Source organism: Heptranchias perlo, chromosome 11 (assembly GCF_035084215.1).
Source record: "Heptranchias perlo isolate sHepPer1 chromosome 11, sHepPer1.hap1, whole genome shotgun sequence".
In the NCBI taxonomy this organism is placed as follows: Eukaryota; Metazoa; Chordata; class Chondrichthyes; order Hexanchiformes; family Hexanchidae; genus Heptranchias; species Heptranchias perlo.
Window position 1 is genome coordinate 20,028,386 of NC_090335.1, and position 15,763 is coordinate 20,044,148.

Here is a 15,763-nt window from a genome sequence, read left to right on the forward strand (position 1 = left end):
AGTTTCTCCTTATTTACTCTATCAAAACCCCTTATAATTTTGAACACCTCTATTAAAGCTTCCCTTAATCTTCTCTGTTCTAAGGAAAACAATCCCGACTTGTCTACTCTCTCCACATAACTGAAGTCCCTCATCTTGGTCCCATTCCAGTAAATCTCCTCTGCACCCTCTCCAAGGCCTTGACATCCTTCCTAAACGGTGTTGCCCAGAATTGGACACTCTACTCCAGCTGAGGCTTAACCAGTCTTTGATAAAGGTTTAGCGTAACTTCCTTGCTTATTGTATTCTATGCCTCTATTTATAAAGCCAAAGATCCTATATGCATTTTTAACAGCCTTATCAACATGTCCTGCCACCTTCAAAGAATTGTGTACATATACCCCCAGGTCGCTCTGTTCCTGCACCCTCTTTAAAATTGTACTATTTAGTTCATATTGTCTTTTCTCATCCTTCCAAAAAGCATCACTTCACACGTCTCTGCATTAAGTTTCATCTGCCATCTGTCTGCCCATTTCATCAGTCTGTGTGTCCTCCTGAAATCTGCTACTATCCTCCTCACTGTTTACTACATTTCCAAGTTTTGTTTCAGGTTGTTCAGTTATGATTAATTGTAATTTGAAAAGAAAAATCCTTTGTTGTGAATTAAATCTATATTGTATCGAAGTAATGGGATATTTAAATAGAAGGTTTTTGAAACTGGAATTTAGTGAGTTCTGAAGTAACTCCATGCCTACCCTCCACCAAAGTTTTGGAAGGACAAAAAAAGAAACATTTTCCAGTTTTCAGTGCTACAAGACTATTGCATCGTACTTATTTTGAACAGCTCTAGGCAGTACCTTAGTGACAGAAGACAGTCTGGAATCCAGGTTTGTGAAAGTGAGGCAGAAAACTAGACATCGGAATTGTGCCTGAAATTTTCAATTGTTTTCACAGTCTCTGTTCCTCCTTCGAGCACATGGCAGTGACCCGATGAATGCTGCTTCAAGTACTCTGACAGGTAGTCCATTCTGAGAAAATCATGTGCCTGCGAAGGCTGAACAAGGAAATTTTTTTGGAGTCTATTCCCAGTTTCTGGCTAGCACATCAACATCATCTCATGGCCACCAAGGGGAATGCATATCACTCAGCTGAATGTAATAACACACAAAGCTATGGTGGCCAATATCAACATTTGACTTTGTAGCTGGGAGTACACCATAACGCTGATACTGCTGCCTCGAATCGGTCCACATGGTCATCCAAGCAACTTGCAAAACCCAGTGCATCATGTACACAGAAGCATGTTTGCTATATGCACTGCTTCCTTCTACTTAAATATCCTATTACTTTGGTGCAATATAGATTCAATTCGCAATGTAAGAATGTAAGTTAAAACAATATATTATAATCCCTGACTCTCTTGACTTGACTTCATTGTAGAGCAGTATTTAGCACTTCAGGTGTAACTAAAATAAGTTTTGTTGATCAAGAAATTGCGACCAGCCATAGTTAATGAATTGTGATTAAAATAAACTTCCCAAGATTTCTGAAGATCTCCCATGGGTCTATAACTTTCCACTCCTTCCAAACTGCTTGCCTTGGATTTCCTCAACCCTAGTTCCTCTACTTCAGGATTCACCATCTCACACAGAGGACATAAGTGAACTCTGATAGCGGAACTAGCCTTGACAGTATAGTGAATGGGCTTTACGAACGGCATGTATTACCACAGTGAGGAAGATGGTCTGCCCTGAATAAAAAGCAAAATACAGCAGATTCTGAAACGAAAATAGATAATGCTGGAAACACTCATTAGGTCAGGCAGCATCTATGGAGAAAACAAACAAGTTAACATTTCAGGTGTGGACCCTTCAACAGATATAATGTCCTATTGAGTTGGTATTTTCAAAAGTGTGGAATAACCAGCTTATATACCAAAGGGGTTAATAATAAATGGGTAAAACTAGTCATTTAGAATATCATTTATCTCGCTGTATAAATGGCGTATTCGTACTTGTTTTGTAACCGTGGTTAATGTACTTAAAGCACCATATTTGCACTTTCTTAGATTCAAAAGAAAACCGAAAAGAAAAACCTGGCAAGAGCCACCTCTCAAATAATCCTCTGAAGAGCAATGGTAAGTGTACTTATATGGTATGTTAAGGGAGACTGAGGTATAACACTTTACACCTCTACAGCTTGTATTGGTATGTTAGAATGCATATACCTATGTTTGTGTGGTATGCTTTTTTCTCCCCCTAGATATGGTGTTATCGATTACCAATGGCTTGAAAATACCCGAATTTTTCAATTTAGTGTTGTAACCTTTTGTCAAACTTGGTTATTCTTGTGTATCTTACATACAAACAAGTTTTACAAGAAAGTGTTTCAAATACAATTCCAGCATTCCTTTTTTAAAGGAATTGTTTGAATATTTACTTCACATGATTTGCCCAAGTATTCACAATAGCTCTGGAAGAGATTGAGTTCATTGATGAATTTGATCACTCTTTACATCACTCAGTGGCTCTGATATGACCAGTGGTCTTCGCAATGGATGCCTTTGTTTTTCCATTTGTTAATATGATGTCACAACTTCATATGGGTTTACTGTTAAAATGCTATTAATCTAACCGCGTTAAAGCAATTGAGAATGGAGTTAGCATAGCTCTGCATCATGCAGAGGATACAGTGAATCTTTTTACATCTAGGAACAAATTTAGTTGTATCAGAGGTTCATGGAGAGAACACTTCGATTTTTAATTCTTCATTTAAGAACAACACAATCATTGGAAACAATTTGAAAATATGGATTCGGAAAGTTGTGTAAATTAGAACTACAAATTTATAGTCTGAAAGTTGGAAACATTCAGTACTTGTGTTCTTAAAATATCCTTTCAGCATTAACTGTTTACTATTACCTTTTAGACTGGTATTTTCATGTCTAAAACTGCCCGTTGAGCCATTGTAATGTAAAATCAAGTTTCCTAAATCACGCATAATTAAATGCCATTCTGTATTACAATAGACATCAAAATAAACGTATTGAACCGAGCTTTGTGTGTTATTATAAGTAATTACTGTTTCCAAGCTTTAGATTGTGAAGCCTACTGGCCTTAATATTGACTTCAATAATTTTAGACCTTAACTTGAACTCCCATTTTCTCTACAGCGGGAGATGCTGGCATTTCGGGGGTGAGGGAGGTGAGCTGGTGCTTGAAGTGGGGACCCTCTGTCAGAACACCAAGCTGGTGGGGCATTCTGCACCCTTGGTGTCATTGGCAGCATTTTTTTTCTTGCCAGCTTTTCCAGTTGCCATTTCTACTTACCTTACTCCTCACCACCTCAACTAGTCTGTTTGTATCTTGGATGTCTTTAATTTCTTTCATTATGCTTCCTATTGTCTTGTGTTAATATCACTTCAGCCTTTTAACCATTTCCTGTTTTCCATTTAAGCATTCACAGGTCCTTCTACTTTCCCTCGCGTATGTGTGATTGTGTGTGCATGGACTTGTATGTATTCTTCCTTCCCCATTCCTTTTATTTTTTTCCTTTTTTAAATGCTGTTCATTTGTAATTGTCTCAATCTGATGGTCTTCACGTTAACTTGTTTCTTCCTCCCCATAGATGCTGACTGATCTGCTTAATGGCTCCAGCATTTTCTGTTCTTGTTTTAGATTTCTACTATGTGCAGTTTTTGCTTTATGGCTAGATTGTACACCACTGCAGTTGATAATTAAGCTTCAATGTAGTTGAGGTTTTGTGTTCTCTTCTCTTTCCCCCCCCCTCCCCCATCCAAATTAATACTGAGAGGAGACCATGTGGCCTTTATGACAGAGGTTGAAGTATAATCACAAAGATTACACAAATTGTGAGGAGGTTTAAAGGACTTTTCTATGGACACTTATTTTGTCTGGCCAGGATTTATGAAACCACCCTTTTTCAGAGTGAGGAAACAGCTGAACAGAAATGCTTGTGTGGAAAAACTGATCGGTTTCAAGAGGTTGCAGTTTTTTCTTGAGCCCTTTTAATTAGCAATGCATCACTAGGTATTAATATTTCAAAATTATTCAACAATTTCTTGATCTAATTTTCAGAGAGCCTTTAAATTGAATGTTTGCAGACCAAAACTGTGTTTCAATTGCCAAATTTTAGAATGCAATCATTTGTGTTTTCACAGATGTAACTGGCGTATCTTGAGATTTGGAAAGGTTAAGGTTTTCTCTGCAGGAATATTTGTAGCCAGTTAATAGAACTCTAGTGCCCTCCAATGGTATAATCTTGTTATGCATTTTTGCTGCACAAGAGCAGAAATAATATCAATGCACTTCGGGGAGTGATAGTTCTATAAATAATATTTCATTACCCAGAAGTTGGCTACAGTGTGTAAATGCTAGAATTGTGATAAACCTATGGCTACAGTATGTTGGTTGATTTGTGATAATAATACAAGGCACCTTTCCATAACAAGTTCATTGGGAGGGAAAATATTCCAGTTCATGGCAGGGACTGGTCACTTGATAAACATTAGTGGCTGATTATAATTAAAATCCTATTTAAATCAGTGGAAATCAGGGAATAGTAAATTTCTTTATGCTGTGCTAATTTGTACAAGTTAAATGCCTTTGACTTTTTCCTGGCTGTGTTTACATAGGTGACGATCACCCATTATTATCTCATCTAACTTAATCAGGCTTTTGACCTATGGAGAACATTACAGCTGAAACTGATACTGATCCTGCCCTCATTTAATGTCTGTTCAAATACCCGTCCAGCAAGCTTTGCTGGCTAGTGATCGTGTAAAGGGCCCTGGCTGGATTTTCCACTCAGCTGAAGGGCGCTGAGGCCAATTGTAGCGGCCCTACTGCCTCACCTGCTAAAATCAGTTAAGTCAGAACTTAGTGGGGACTGCTGGGTCTCTGCATCTGTGGATATCTAACGAGGACAGGATCGCGCTTTGCTGCTGTTCTTTCTCTTCTCCCATCCCCCCCCCCCCCCCCCCATGGGTGCCTAAATAGCTTACCAACAATGATTGTTCAGACCCACAAGTGAACAATGGCCACCTGGCTGGAGTGAATTGCAGGGCCGCAACCTCAGCCTGGGCTGCGAGCTACTCGATGGTTAAGGGGCGCGGGAAAGCAGATTTCCCAGTTTACGGTCTGATTTTTTGGGGTTGAGCTAATTCAGAGTAGCACTTAAGCCGGTCTGAAGTTGTGGCACCTGGTATTTCTTATTGAGATGCACTTCCTATAGGTGACCAGAGCAGCCTAGCTAGAAGGGAAACCTGGGGTTCTATGTGATGATAAGATGGATGTTTTTATACAAAACTCAAACAAAATTCTGATGTGATTATTTTATTCAAAATGGAGAAATATTAACAAAGGCTACTCTTTTTTAAAAAAAAAATTCTCCTTTAGTGTTCTAACTTTCAAGATTTTGGGCCTGGAAAAGTGTTGTGCACTGGGTGGAAGTGATATGAATACGCATTTGCATTTGTACAGTCTAGGCTAAGATTCTGTTCTAACAGTTAATATATTCAAAAGAAAATGCACCAGCAGCATCGTGAGCTTTCCTTATATTGCTACAATTGCGTATAAAATATTTTCTGTTCTATTCCCCCATTGTTTGTTAATTTTTCTTATTTTAGTATAACTAAAATTATTAGAAGTAAAAGTTTTCACACCCAGCTAGCTTATAAAATGCACTTTTTACCGACATTGCATTGGATCCCACATCCTACTGATAAATAATTTTGTGAATTATGTTTACTCATGAAGTATGCAGCAGTTGTGCTGACATCTAAGGTTCTGGTCCCAGCCATAAAATAGATCCAGAGAGACACTCTAGTGTGCAGAAAATGCAGGCACTGATGAACTATGACCAATTAAACCTACATATTGATGTACTTGTAAAGAAAGAAAGAAGTTGCATTTATGTACATCTTTCACGACAAGAAAGTGCTTTACAGCCAATTAAGTACTTTTGAAGTGTAGTTCTTGTTGTTATGTAGGAAACGCGGCAGCCAATTTGTACACAACAAGGTTCACAAACAGCAATGAAATAAATGACCAGATCATCTGTTTTAGTTGTTGGTTGAGGGTTAAATATTTGCCAAGAAGAGCTCCCCTGCATTTCTACGAATATTGCCATGGGGTCTTTTACATCCACCTGAGAGGGCAGACGGGGCCTCAGCCTCATGGCACATCCAACGGGGCAACACTCCTTCAGTACTGCACTGAAGTGCAAGCCTAGATTATGGAGTCTCGAGTGGGGCTTGAACCCACGACTATCTGACTCAGATGTGAGAGTGCTACCACTGAGCCAAGACTGACCCCATTACAGTCTACAAAACTGCTAAGGGAGCATGCTGCACTAAAATTGATCTTCATTGAATCATACAGCACAGATGGAAGCCCATCGTGCCTATGCCATCTCTTTGAAAGAGCTATTCAATTAGTCCTATTCCCCATAGCCCTGCAAATGTTTCCGTTTCAAGTATATATACAATTCTTTTTTGAGAGTTATAGTGAATCTGCTTCTACCACCTTTTGAGGCAGTGCATTTCAGATTGTAACAACTCGTTGCGTAAAAACATTTCTGTTCCTCTCCCCTCTAATTCTTTTGCCAATTACCTTAAATCTGTGTTCGCTGGTTACCGACCCTTCCGCCAGTGGAAACCGTTTCCCCTTATTTAATCTTATCAAAACCCTTCATGATTTTGAACATCTCTATTAAATCTCCCCTTAACCTTCTCTGCTCTAAAGAGAACAACCCCAGCTTCTCTCTACTGTCCACATAACTTCTCTCTTCTGTCCACATAACTGAAGTCCCTCTTCCCTGGTACCATTCTAGTAAATCTTCACTGCACCCTCTCCAAGGTCTTGACATCCTTCCTAAAGTGTGCTGCCCAGAATTGGGCACAATACTCCAGTTCCCAAATAACATCTTGTAAGAAACCAATAAGATGATATAACTGGGGACACATTGGCTTTATGTGATCAGAAGATTCTTCCCAGCACTGTGTAGACTAGTGTTCTATTGGTGCCCATAGAGAGTAGATAGGCTTGATGATTTTGGATGTAATGGTAGTTATTAACTGAAACTGTCATTCACTAACATTACTACATTCATAACAGTTTTCTAATTTAGTTTGAACAGAATCATGTGGCACCGCAGGTGCAAATGGAAAGGTCAAGTATTGCTGGTTTGTTTAGCAGTGCTCTGCTTATCTTAGTCAGAAATACATGAATTGGAGAAATATAATGCGCTCGATCTGAGATGAGTAGTTCCCCTGCCATGTTGCTCTAACAGTGCCCTAAAAATCCTTCTCAGAAATCACTCCAGTGTACATCAAAAATGTAGTCTAGCTACCTCTGTGGAGCCTTACAAAGCCCTCTGAATCTGCAAGATTTCTGTTTAAAACAATACATCTTTCCCTTTGTATTCTACATGTGAATAGTAAAGTCTACAAACATCTTGAACAATCTCCAACTTAAACTTAAAAGCAATATAGCTTCCAATTGGCCTCATAAACTACATAGATATCAGCCATGATCATTTTGAATGGCGGAGCAGGGCCGAATGGCCTATTCTTGCTCCTATTTTCTTTGTTTTCTATATTGTCAATGAATACAAACGAGAGTTTCACAATCAGCTGAATAGTTAAATCCTCACTCACCTGCATCATTTTTAATGTGCTGCGAGCTTACTGCTGTGCAAGATGTGGATTAGTAACGGCCATTCTTAATTGTTTCAGTATCGTACACTGTAGATGTAAAGCCTACCTTTATTGCTTCTATGGAAATAGTCCTAATGCTCTTTCACAGCGTGTGAGTATATTCTGTTTCTAAACTAACCAGTCAGTGGTTTCCTTTTGCAAGTTTTTAACCAAGAAATTGAGGCTTGGTATTGGGTTACAAGCCTCTGGATTGAATATTATTAATATTGTCAGTTCCTGGCTGACCTGTTTAAAGCATTTTCTGTTTCGGCTACAGTATCCCCTTTAGAGGAGGTTTATGAATAGTATGGAAAGGTTACTTAAGAATTTTAGGTGTGATAGCACCACCACCTTTGTAGTTCCTAGTGCCCAATGTTTTATGCAAGTGGACAATTCAGCAGTGCATCTAAGACATCAATTGTAAGGCTAACTGGAACACTTCCAGAGCATAGTATAGGCTAAGCTGGTACGTGTGTGTTTGGACAACACTCCTGGTCTGCTACATTAACAAACAGGGTGAACTCATTCCAATTCCTTTTGCCAAGATGCTGGTGCTTGGGTCACAAGATTCCTAGCTCAGCTCAGCATTCAGCTAGGTACACGATAAATTAACAGGTGTGGTTAGTCTCACAGTTCACCCTCAAGTGGATGGTGTCTCATTTTCTTGGAAATGGGAGGTTTTTCCTTTCTACAGAAGCTGACTGTTCTTTGCATTTGCTGCATTTTCTGTTTTTGTTCAGATTTTCAGCCCATTTTTTTTTTGCCTTTAGTGACAGTTTCTGTGCATTTCTCCTGATCTCATGGATCTCCGAAAAAATACATGCCAACAGAGCACAAGTTACATTGGTAACCTCTTATTGGCCCTGCAAACCATGGACATCATGGCAATAGCAGAGCCAGAATCTCAGTACCTCGCAGGAAGGATCACCTATCTTAGTTGAGGGAAGAGGGTGTTAGATATTTTATCTAAACCCAAAGACCTTCTGGATGATCACCTGATTATTAAAAGGCACCAGCTTTTGGAGCAGGGTCTCTTGTTGCCAATAGTTTTTGCAGGGTATCCATTCATAGAGCATCAAACACAAAATGGGAAACGTTTGTTTATGGGTAAATTTAGTGGATTTGTCCTTCCTTAGGTGATGCCCCACATATTATAGAGTAGTTCTTGCATTCATTTGACATATGTTTAAAATCAGGTTCATATTGTGGTTATTTCAGTTTTATGTTTTTGCGTTTGAATCATTACTGAAGTCCATTTGGGAACTTAGTTTAGTTCTTCACAAGTAATTGTACCTACATTTTGAAACACTTTGAACATGAGTTTCTTCAACTACACTACTTGTTAGCATTAGTTTCAGTCTGTTGAGTTAATGAACTGCAGATCCTTATTGTAGCATACCTGAATTTTATTTGGCATTTTGACAGGCTTGTCAACTCACCTGGAGTTTTCATCTAAGGCCACTTTCCAATTTAATTTGACTGAAGAAATTGTCCCATCATTTTATCCACCACCACACATGTCAAAATTCGAATGTTGTGTCTCCTCTATAGCTGCTTGGAGTGACTTGAGTTATTTTTTGTTTAATACAGAGCAATTTAATTTGCTTCATGTGGCGTGAGGACCCAAGACAAGACTGCCACATGAAGTAAACTTCACACATTTTCTAAACATTAGTCTAGATTTAACTGCAGCACACAATGCCACTGACAGATCAGTCCGGGCGGGGTTTTATGGCTCCTACACAGAGGCTTCCCTTCCTAATTGTGTATAACTTTGATCTGTGGTGGATGCAGATTGAAGATTGATTTCCTGCCTATAGGGGCTTCTTCATTGTTTAAAGACATGCATCTCCAATAGACCAGAGTTCCACCCATTCTTCACCAAAGGCCTTGCAGAGGTAGTTTTTTTTATGGGGCGGGGGTGTCATCTGTCAAATTTGAGCGATTAAGCCACATGTGTTTGTACTATTCTAGCTTCAGATCAAAATGAGTGGATCCTGGGACTTCATATGACAACAACAATTGGAGGTCACATGTAGCATTGCCTATTTGCTTTGTAATAACAATATTTATATGTGCATGCTTAGCACATGGTTTACCCAGAAGCTGTCAAGCTAGGCTAGACTCCTGTGTGTGAAGAATATATATCATTTGGAGAATAAAAGAACCTGCAAGGTAAGTAATTAATACATTTCAGAATTTTTGACTATTTTTCAACAAAGGATTTGGAAATGAGTTGCATTCAAGTGGTGTGTTTGCATAGTTTTAAAATTCTCCTTCCAGCCATATGCTGCAGCCAGGAGTTACATGTGAATGAGCCAGGCATCGATGATAATGTTTCACAATCACAAGGGAGAATAGATAATTTGTTAAGTCATTTGTAGAATTAAAATGAGATATCATTGGGATGAACTGATTCATTTGAACCTATCGTGGGATATCTGCTGAGAATCCACTCTTCTGGATGTGGGCGGCGGTTTTGTTGACGGGGCCTACTGGCGACTCTCTAAGCAGGAAAGAAGTCAGAGGGATAGCTCCACCCTGCACTTCCTTTGCTCAGAAGCAACAACTGAAGAAGTAAAACAGCATCAGAGAGTTCCAATAAAGGTTGTGACAGGCAGGCCTTGGACTGGGCAAGAAATTAAGATATAGCTTTTTTTTTAAAGCTTGCAGCTGATCAGAAAGAAACAAAAATTCCAAAGTGAGCATTCTGCCCGCCAATCAATATGGTGCGGTGGGGTTTTTTTGTTTTATATCTCATTTGAACTGTTAAAGAATAAGTTAGTCTGAAAATGCTATCCTGCTCAATCACGTGCATTCTGTGAAATAAACCAGTTTCTTGACTTTTGCATCGACCTTGTTTTACCAGAGCGTTTCAGTCCACCTACCAGAAGATTGGAGGGCAACGTGCAAGAAAAATATGGGGTAGAATTTTCACAAGGGCTCCCCGATTTGCCACTAACTTCAGTAGAAACACTGGAAAAGCAGCAAAAATGGGCATTTTTTTTTTACCGGTTTCACCATTTTGTGAAGATTTCTGCCGAAGTTAAGGCAATAGATCGGGAGAACACCCACAAAAATTACAGACGATGATGTGCCGTTCATATGACAAGTGGCAGTATTGCTATATCCCCCAGTGAAAGTTAACTCCAGCATACCAGAGATGGAGGGTCTGCTTACGGGAGTGACCAGTGCCACTGAACCCAAGAGAGTGTTTTTGGCAGACACAAAATTTGTAACAGTAATGTATTTTTCACAATTGCTGATAGATACAGTTGATGTATAAAATGTTTGTCACCAAAGCATGACGTTGCTGCCTGTCAGATTTTCTTCCGCTCTCAAAATGCACATATAAAGTACGATTAAATTCTATATACCCTCCACCCCCCCGGACAAAAGCTGGCTCTATATCCCAGCCATTGGATACGGAAGGGGTCCTGTAGGGTTGGGGAGAGGAGGAGGACCAAGACCAAGACCGTTTATGAGACAAAAGTCAGAGGCATTCAATGGACAGTTCACTCAAAGTCTAACGTTCAGCCCACAAGTCCCTGACCCTGGAGCAGAACTTTCTCCAAATCTCGCATAGATTGCAACCAGCAATTTGCATTGGATTTTTTAAATCTCAATTTCCCTATAGACTGCGATTACAGGTTTCTGTGCAGATACACCTTTACCAAAATCGACCATAATTACAGGAACCACTGGGTGTTACTGGGGCCTTTGAACAGTGTCCACATTGCAGATTTGGCAGTTGTTCACCAAGTTGTTTCCTGGCATGGAAACTCACCACACAGAATGTTGTTCTCAAATCCCTGACTATAACTCCAAACATAAGGAAGCATTCAGTTGCCAAATCCCCCTCTAAGAGATTAACCAAGTTTGGATGGCCTGCCACCAAACCCATTGGGCAGAACCTGCTTCAAATGGCTTTGCAATTGCAGGCAATGAGCAAAACAGACCACAGTCCCTGCAATCAATTATTGCCCCTCATTGAAGACCAGGCAAAGTTGCTATGATACAGCAGCAGGCAGTAGTTCATGCTTTGAACGAGGAGGAATGGACTGGCATGATGTCAAGTCCAGATGCATGGATTCTGCTATTTTACTTTGTAAAACAGCACCAATCCCATGGGAGTTTCAACCACAACTATCCTTTCGCGGGAAAGGTGTTTTGGGGGTAGCGGAAGAAATTCTGGGAGCATTTTAGAAACACCACCACCAGGCCATGACAAAGCCCAGTACAGAAATTGCCTTGTGGCAGCCAGTGGATTCTGTAAATGGTCCAATCATGGTAGTACCATTGTTTGCTGAAATTGCAAGCATTGCACTCGATTGATAGAATTCACTCCAAGTAGGAGAGAACAAGTTTCTACTCCAATATTAAATCTGAGTTATGAATTGATTCCTCAAAGAATAAAAGTTAAAGATGATCACATTGCTTCAGATTACTTATGACGTCTATCCAGGACATTGGCTTGTAGCTGTAGAACTAAAACGTAAGTACATCCAGATCATCATTTGGAAGCGTCACAACGTTTGAGTTCCAAGTTCGCAGCTACCAGTACAAGGTACTGGCCTCTTAGCACCCAGAGTTTTCACAGACAGTCTAATTATGCTCACGGTGTTTCTTGGGATGCAGTTTCTCTGTCTAAATCTTGATGATTGGCTCCTCAGAGTCCTCTGCCTGGAATCCATTTTCACAGTTGTGCAACAAATATCTGTCCAGGAACTGGGCTTCATAGTTAATTGAGAAGTTTCAGCTGCATCCCACCAAAGAACTAACTCTATTATCTGAAATGACCCAGCAGAGAGAGTCTTTCTAGGCCAGTTTGATGTGCAATCTCTGCAATAAGGGTGATAGAATCCAGTGAAAAGCTATACGCAGATACTCGACTTATTAAATGTAATTTCTTGCCGGATTGAAGTTCATCCCAGTTTTCTCTACATAATTGGGCATTTTGGAGATGTAACTGGCTGTCTGCCAATGTGGTGGTTGGGATGCAATGTACCCGTTGACATGCATGTGTAGCTGATGAATATCGGTCTTCTATGAAACTGGTGTTGAAAAGGCGCCACTAAGCTTAAAACTAGGGGAACTGATAAATCCTCATTTACACCATGTATTACTGCTTCTCTTTGGAATTTAATGTACCACTTGTGCTTATACAGATCACCTAATGTGGTCACTACTCTTGTTTGGTTTTTCTCATCTTTGCCTACTTAAAAGTTTTTTTTAAAAACTTTCACGGCCTGTTTAGCTTCATTTGTTTGGACTTTTGAGTAAAGCAGAATTTTAGGAGTAGGTGCAGAAAATAATTAATTTGGAAGAATGTAAACAACTCTTAAATCTCAATACATGTGCTATCATGGATATTTCCACCATCACTTTTCCTACTGCAAACACAGTGTTACAGAAGATCACTGTGCACATGATGACTAATAACTACTGTTAATTTATTGACAAATTTTGTACACATTCCAGCATAAACACTTTCTGTGTGATTCACAAAGGTATTTTAGTCTGACTTTAAACTGTGAAACTTTAGTCTGATTTATTGGAAATTACTTAATAGACCAAGTGTGGAATTTTATTGCTTTTGTCTCAAATATCTTTTAGGTGAATGTACATGGGTAACAATGACCAAAACCATATGAAGTGGAACTTGTATAATACTCCTTTATCATGTATATGGATTTCATGTGACAGTTAGTAAAATTACAGGCTGTGAAATGATTCCATTAAATTATTAGCTAAATTGTTCTTGTGTTGATTACAGAACATTTTAACTGGGATGAATACTTGAAAGAAACTGGAGAAGTCCCTGCTCCTTCACATTGTTTTCGACAGGTATGTACCCACAGAAACTGAATTTGGAACTGCATACTGTTGTACTGCGTGCCATTTTTTCAAGTTTCCAATGTCCCTGTGTACTGTATCAGGGAACCATATGATGGTTGGTTTGAATGACAAGATAGTACTGCTGAGTACTTAAGTCCAATTAGCTAAATTCCATGTATCTTTATTCACACATTGTTGGAATAGAGCCAGGCCAGGAGCACAATCTGGGGAGGTCATGTAACACCCCATATGATTTTGATGTCAGCATGCAATAGTGCCAGAACACCTCAGATGGCACTGGTACATGTTAACTATGCTCCCACACAGCACAAAGCTCTGGGTTTGAGTTGGAGTGGCCCATCCCAGAACAACATGCTTCTACTCTAAGCTTTCAAACTGTGTTTGGTAAAGGTTTGACATGTTTTCTTGTTTATAGATGGTAGTTTATTAGTCCATTGTTGTTCAACATTCACCACTGTTAAGAGTTGAAGTTTTTCTTGTTTGTTCTGCCTAATACAATTGTGTTGATCAATAGTTGCCAATAAAGCAACCTTTATTCTTTAGTGACTTGCAGCTATGCTTGAAGTTTATTAGGCAAATGATAGCTAAAATTAGCACGTTCTTCAACCTCATCAAAAGCTTCAAACATGTTGCAAAATGTGACTGTGCTTTTATAATAGCCTATGGTTGTGATTAGTGCCAATGTGGCCTTTCTTTGAAAAGTAACGCAAAGTGTCAGATATGCCTTGCTTTGTTTGCCCAGCATGTATTGGGGCCATATGTCCTTCCTTCAGGAGAAAATTGAACGCAAATGTTAAGAATAATCTTTATCCATGTCAACACCTCTGTGCTGAGCAAATTGTCTGCCTCATATTCTGGAGTGCCAACTTCACAAAGGAAAAGAAAACAACCTCACCCTGCCCTTATCTCTACTGATTCCAAGGAGGCAGTCCAGCACTGTCTGGCTTTAGCTTTGGTTCCATCGGGGATCTAGATCACATTGGTTCCAGGTCAGGAGATGCCGTTCTGACTGAGATCTCCTGTCAGCTTTTACCACATTTCTTGCTCCAAGATAATGTCTGAGACCTCTGCGAAGTGCTGCCACAAACTCTCCCCTGCCCCACTTTAGCATCCGTCAGCACTGAGCAAGATGGGGTCCCCCTTTAGGCACTGTACTGTGCTGCACCTTGTTTTCAGGTAGCATCAAATTGGGCACACGACATTGGTCTCTGCGGGACAGGGGGGGGAAGCGAATGTCTTTTAGAGGGTGTAGACCGTAATCAGGGATCCTGCAGTGCGGTAATTGCTGTGAGTGTATTTACAGGTTCTTGCCATCATATTATGGCTCTGAATTCCTCATTCTTTGTTATCAGATAAAATTATCAACTTTTAAACAAGTACATAATGGCTACTTATAACATTACTACGCTAAGAACATTTTTTATTCACAAAGTGTATTTACATTGTACTCTCACTTCCAGCCTAGAACTCCACCTAACAATGAGTTCAAAATTGATATGAAACTTGAGGCTCAAGACCCAAGAAATGTTACCTCAGTTTGTATAGCTACTGTGGTTGGAATAACTGGAGCAAGGCTACGATTACGGCTAGATGGGAGCGACAATAAAAATGACTTTTGGCGATTGGTTGATTCATCTGATATACAACCTATTGGAACTTGTGAGAAGAACAGTGGAATGCTGCAACCTCCACTTGGTAAGATTATAAAACTTTTGCTTGAAGGATTGAACTATTTTCAGATCTGATACTTGTATATTTAATAAAATAACCAATCCATATATACAAACCTAAATCAGCTTAAATAGTGTATTTGCTCACTTTACAAATAATCAGGATGGCTCGTTCAGTAGAAGTACCAATTTGTTGATTATGTTGTGATTTATATAATGAAAGAATATAAGATTCTGTGGTGTTGCTTTATTCTTTGTTGAAAATAGTGGCTGGGGAGGAATGATGTATTAAAAATAGTGTATACTATGCACTTGTCCGTAAATCTTATTTCCTTTAACGCTTTTTAGATCTACACCTTTAAAGGGAAATCCTGTGTAAATATTTCACTGCCACATTTCATTAATGAATCAGTTGAATCTCAATGCTTTTTTTCCTGAATAACTAAAATTTCTGAAGTTTTAAAATTACATATTTTGCAGTAACGTGGCTTAAATTTATCCATTGAATTGACTTCTGTACCTTTTAATACTTTCATTA

At 39.3% G+C, this 15,763-nt stretch overlaps 1 protein-coding gene across 4 annotated transcripts in view; it reads left to right on the forward strand.

The window, feature by feature from the left end:
- scml2 (Scm polycomb group protein like 2) overlaps window positions 1–15,763 on the forward strand; it is a 161,657-nt gene that overhangs the window by 61,558 nt on the left and 84,336 nt on the right. For all 4 annotated transcript variants that reach the window (XM_067992658.1, XM_067992661.1, XM_067992662.1 and 1 more), the window contains 3 exons: window positions 2,048–2,116; window positions 13,473–13,543; window positions 15,016–15,250. In XM_067992658.1, coding sequence (XP_067848759.1) covers window positions 2,048–2,116; window positions 13,473–13,543; window positions 15,016–15,250 — 375 coding nt within the window. The remainder of the gene's footprint in view (window positions 1–2,047; window positions 2,117–13,472; window positions 13,544–15,015; window positions 15,251–15,763) is intronic.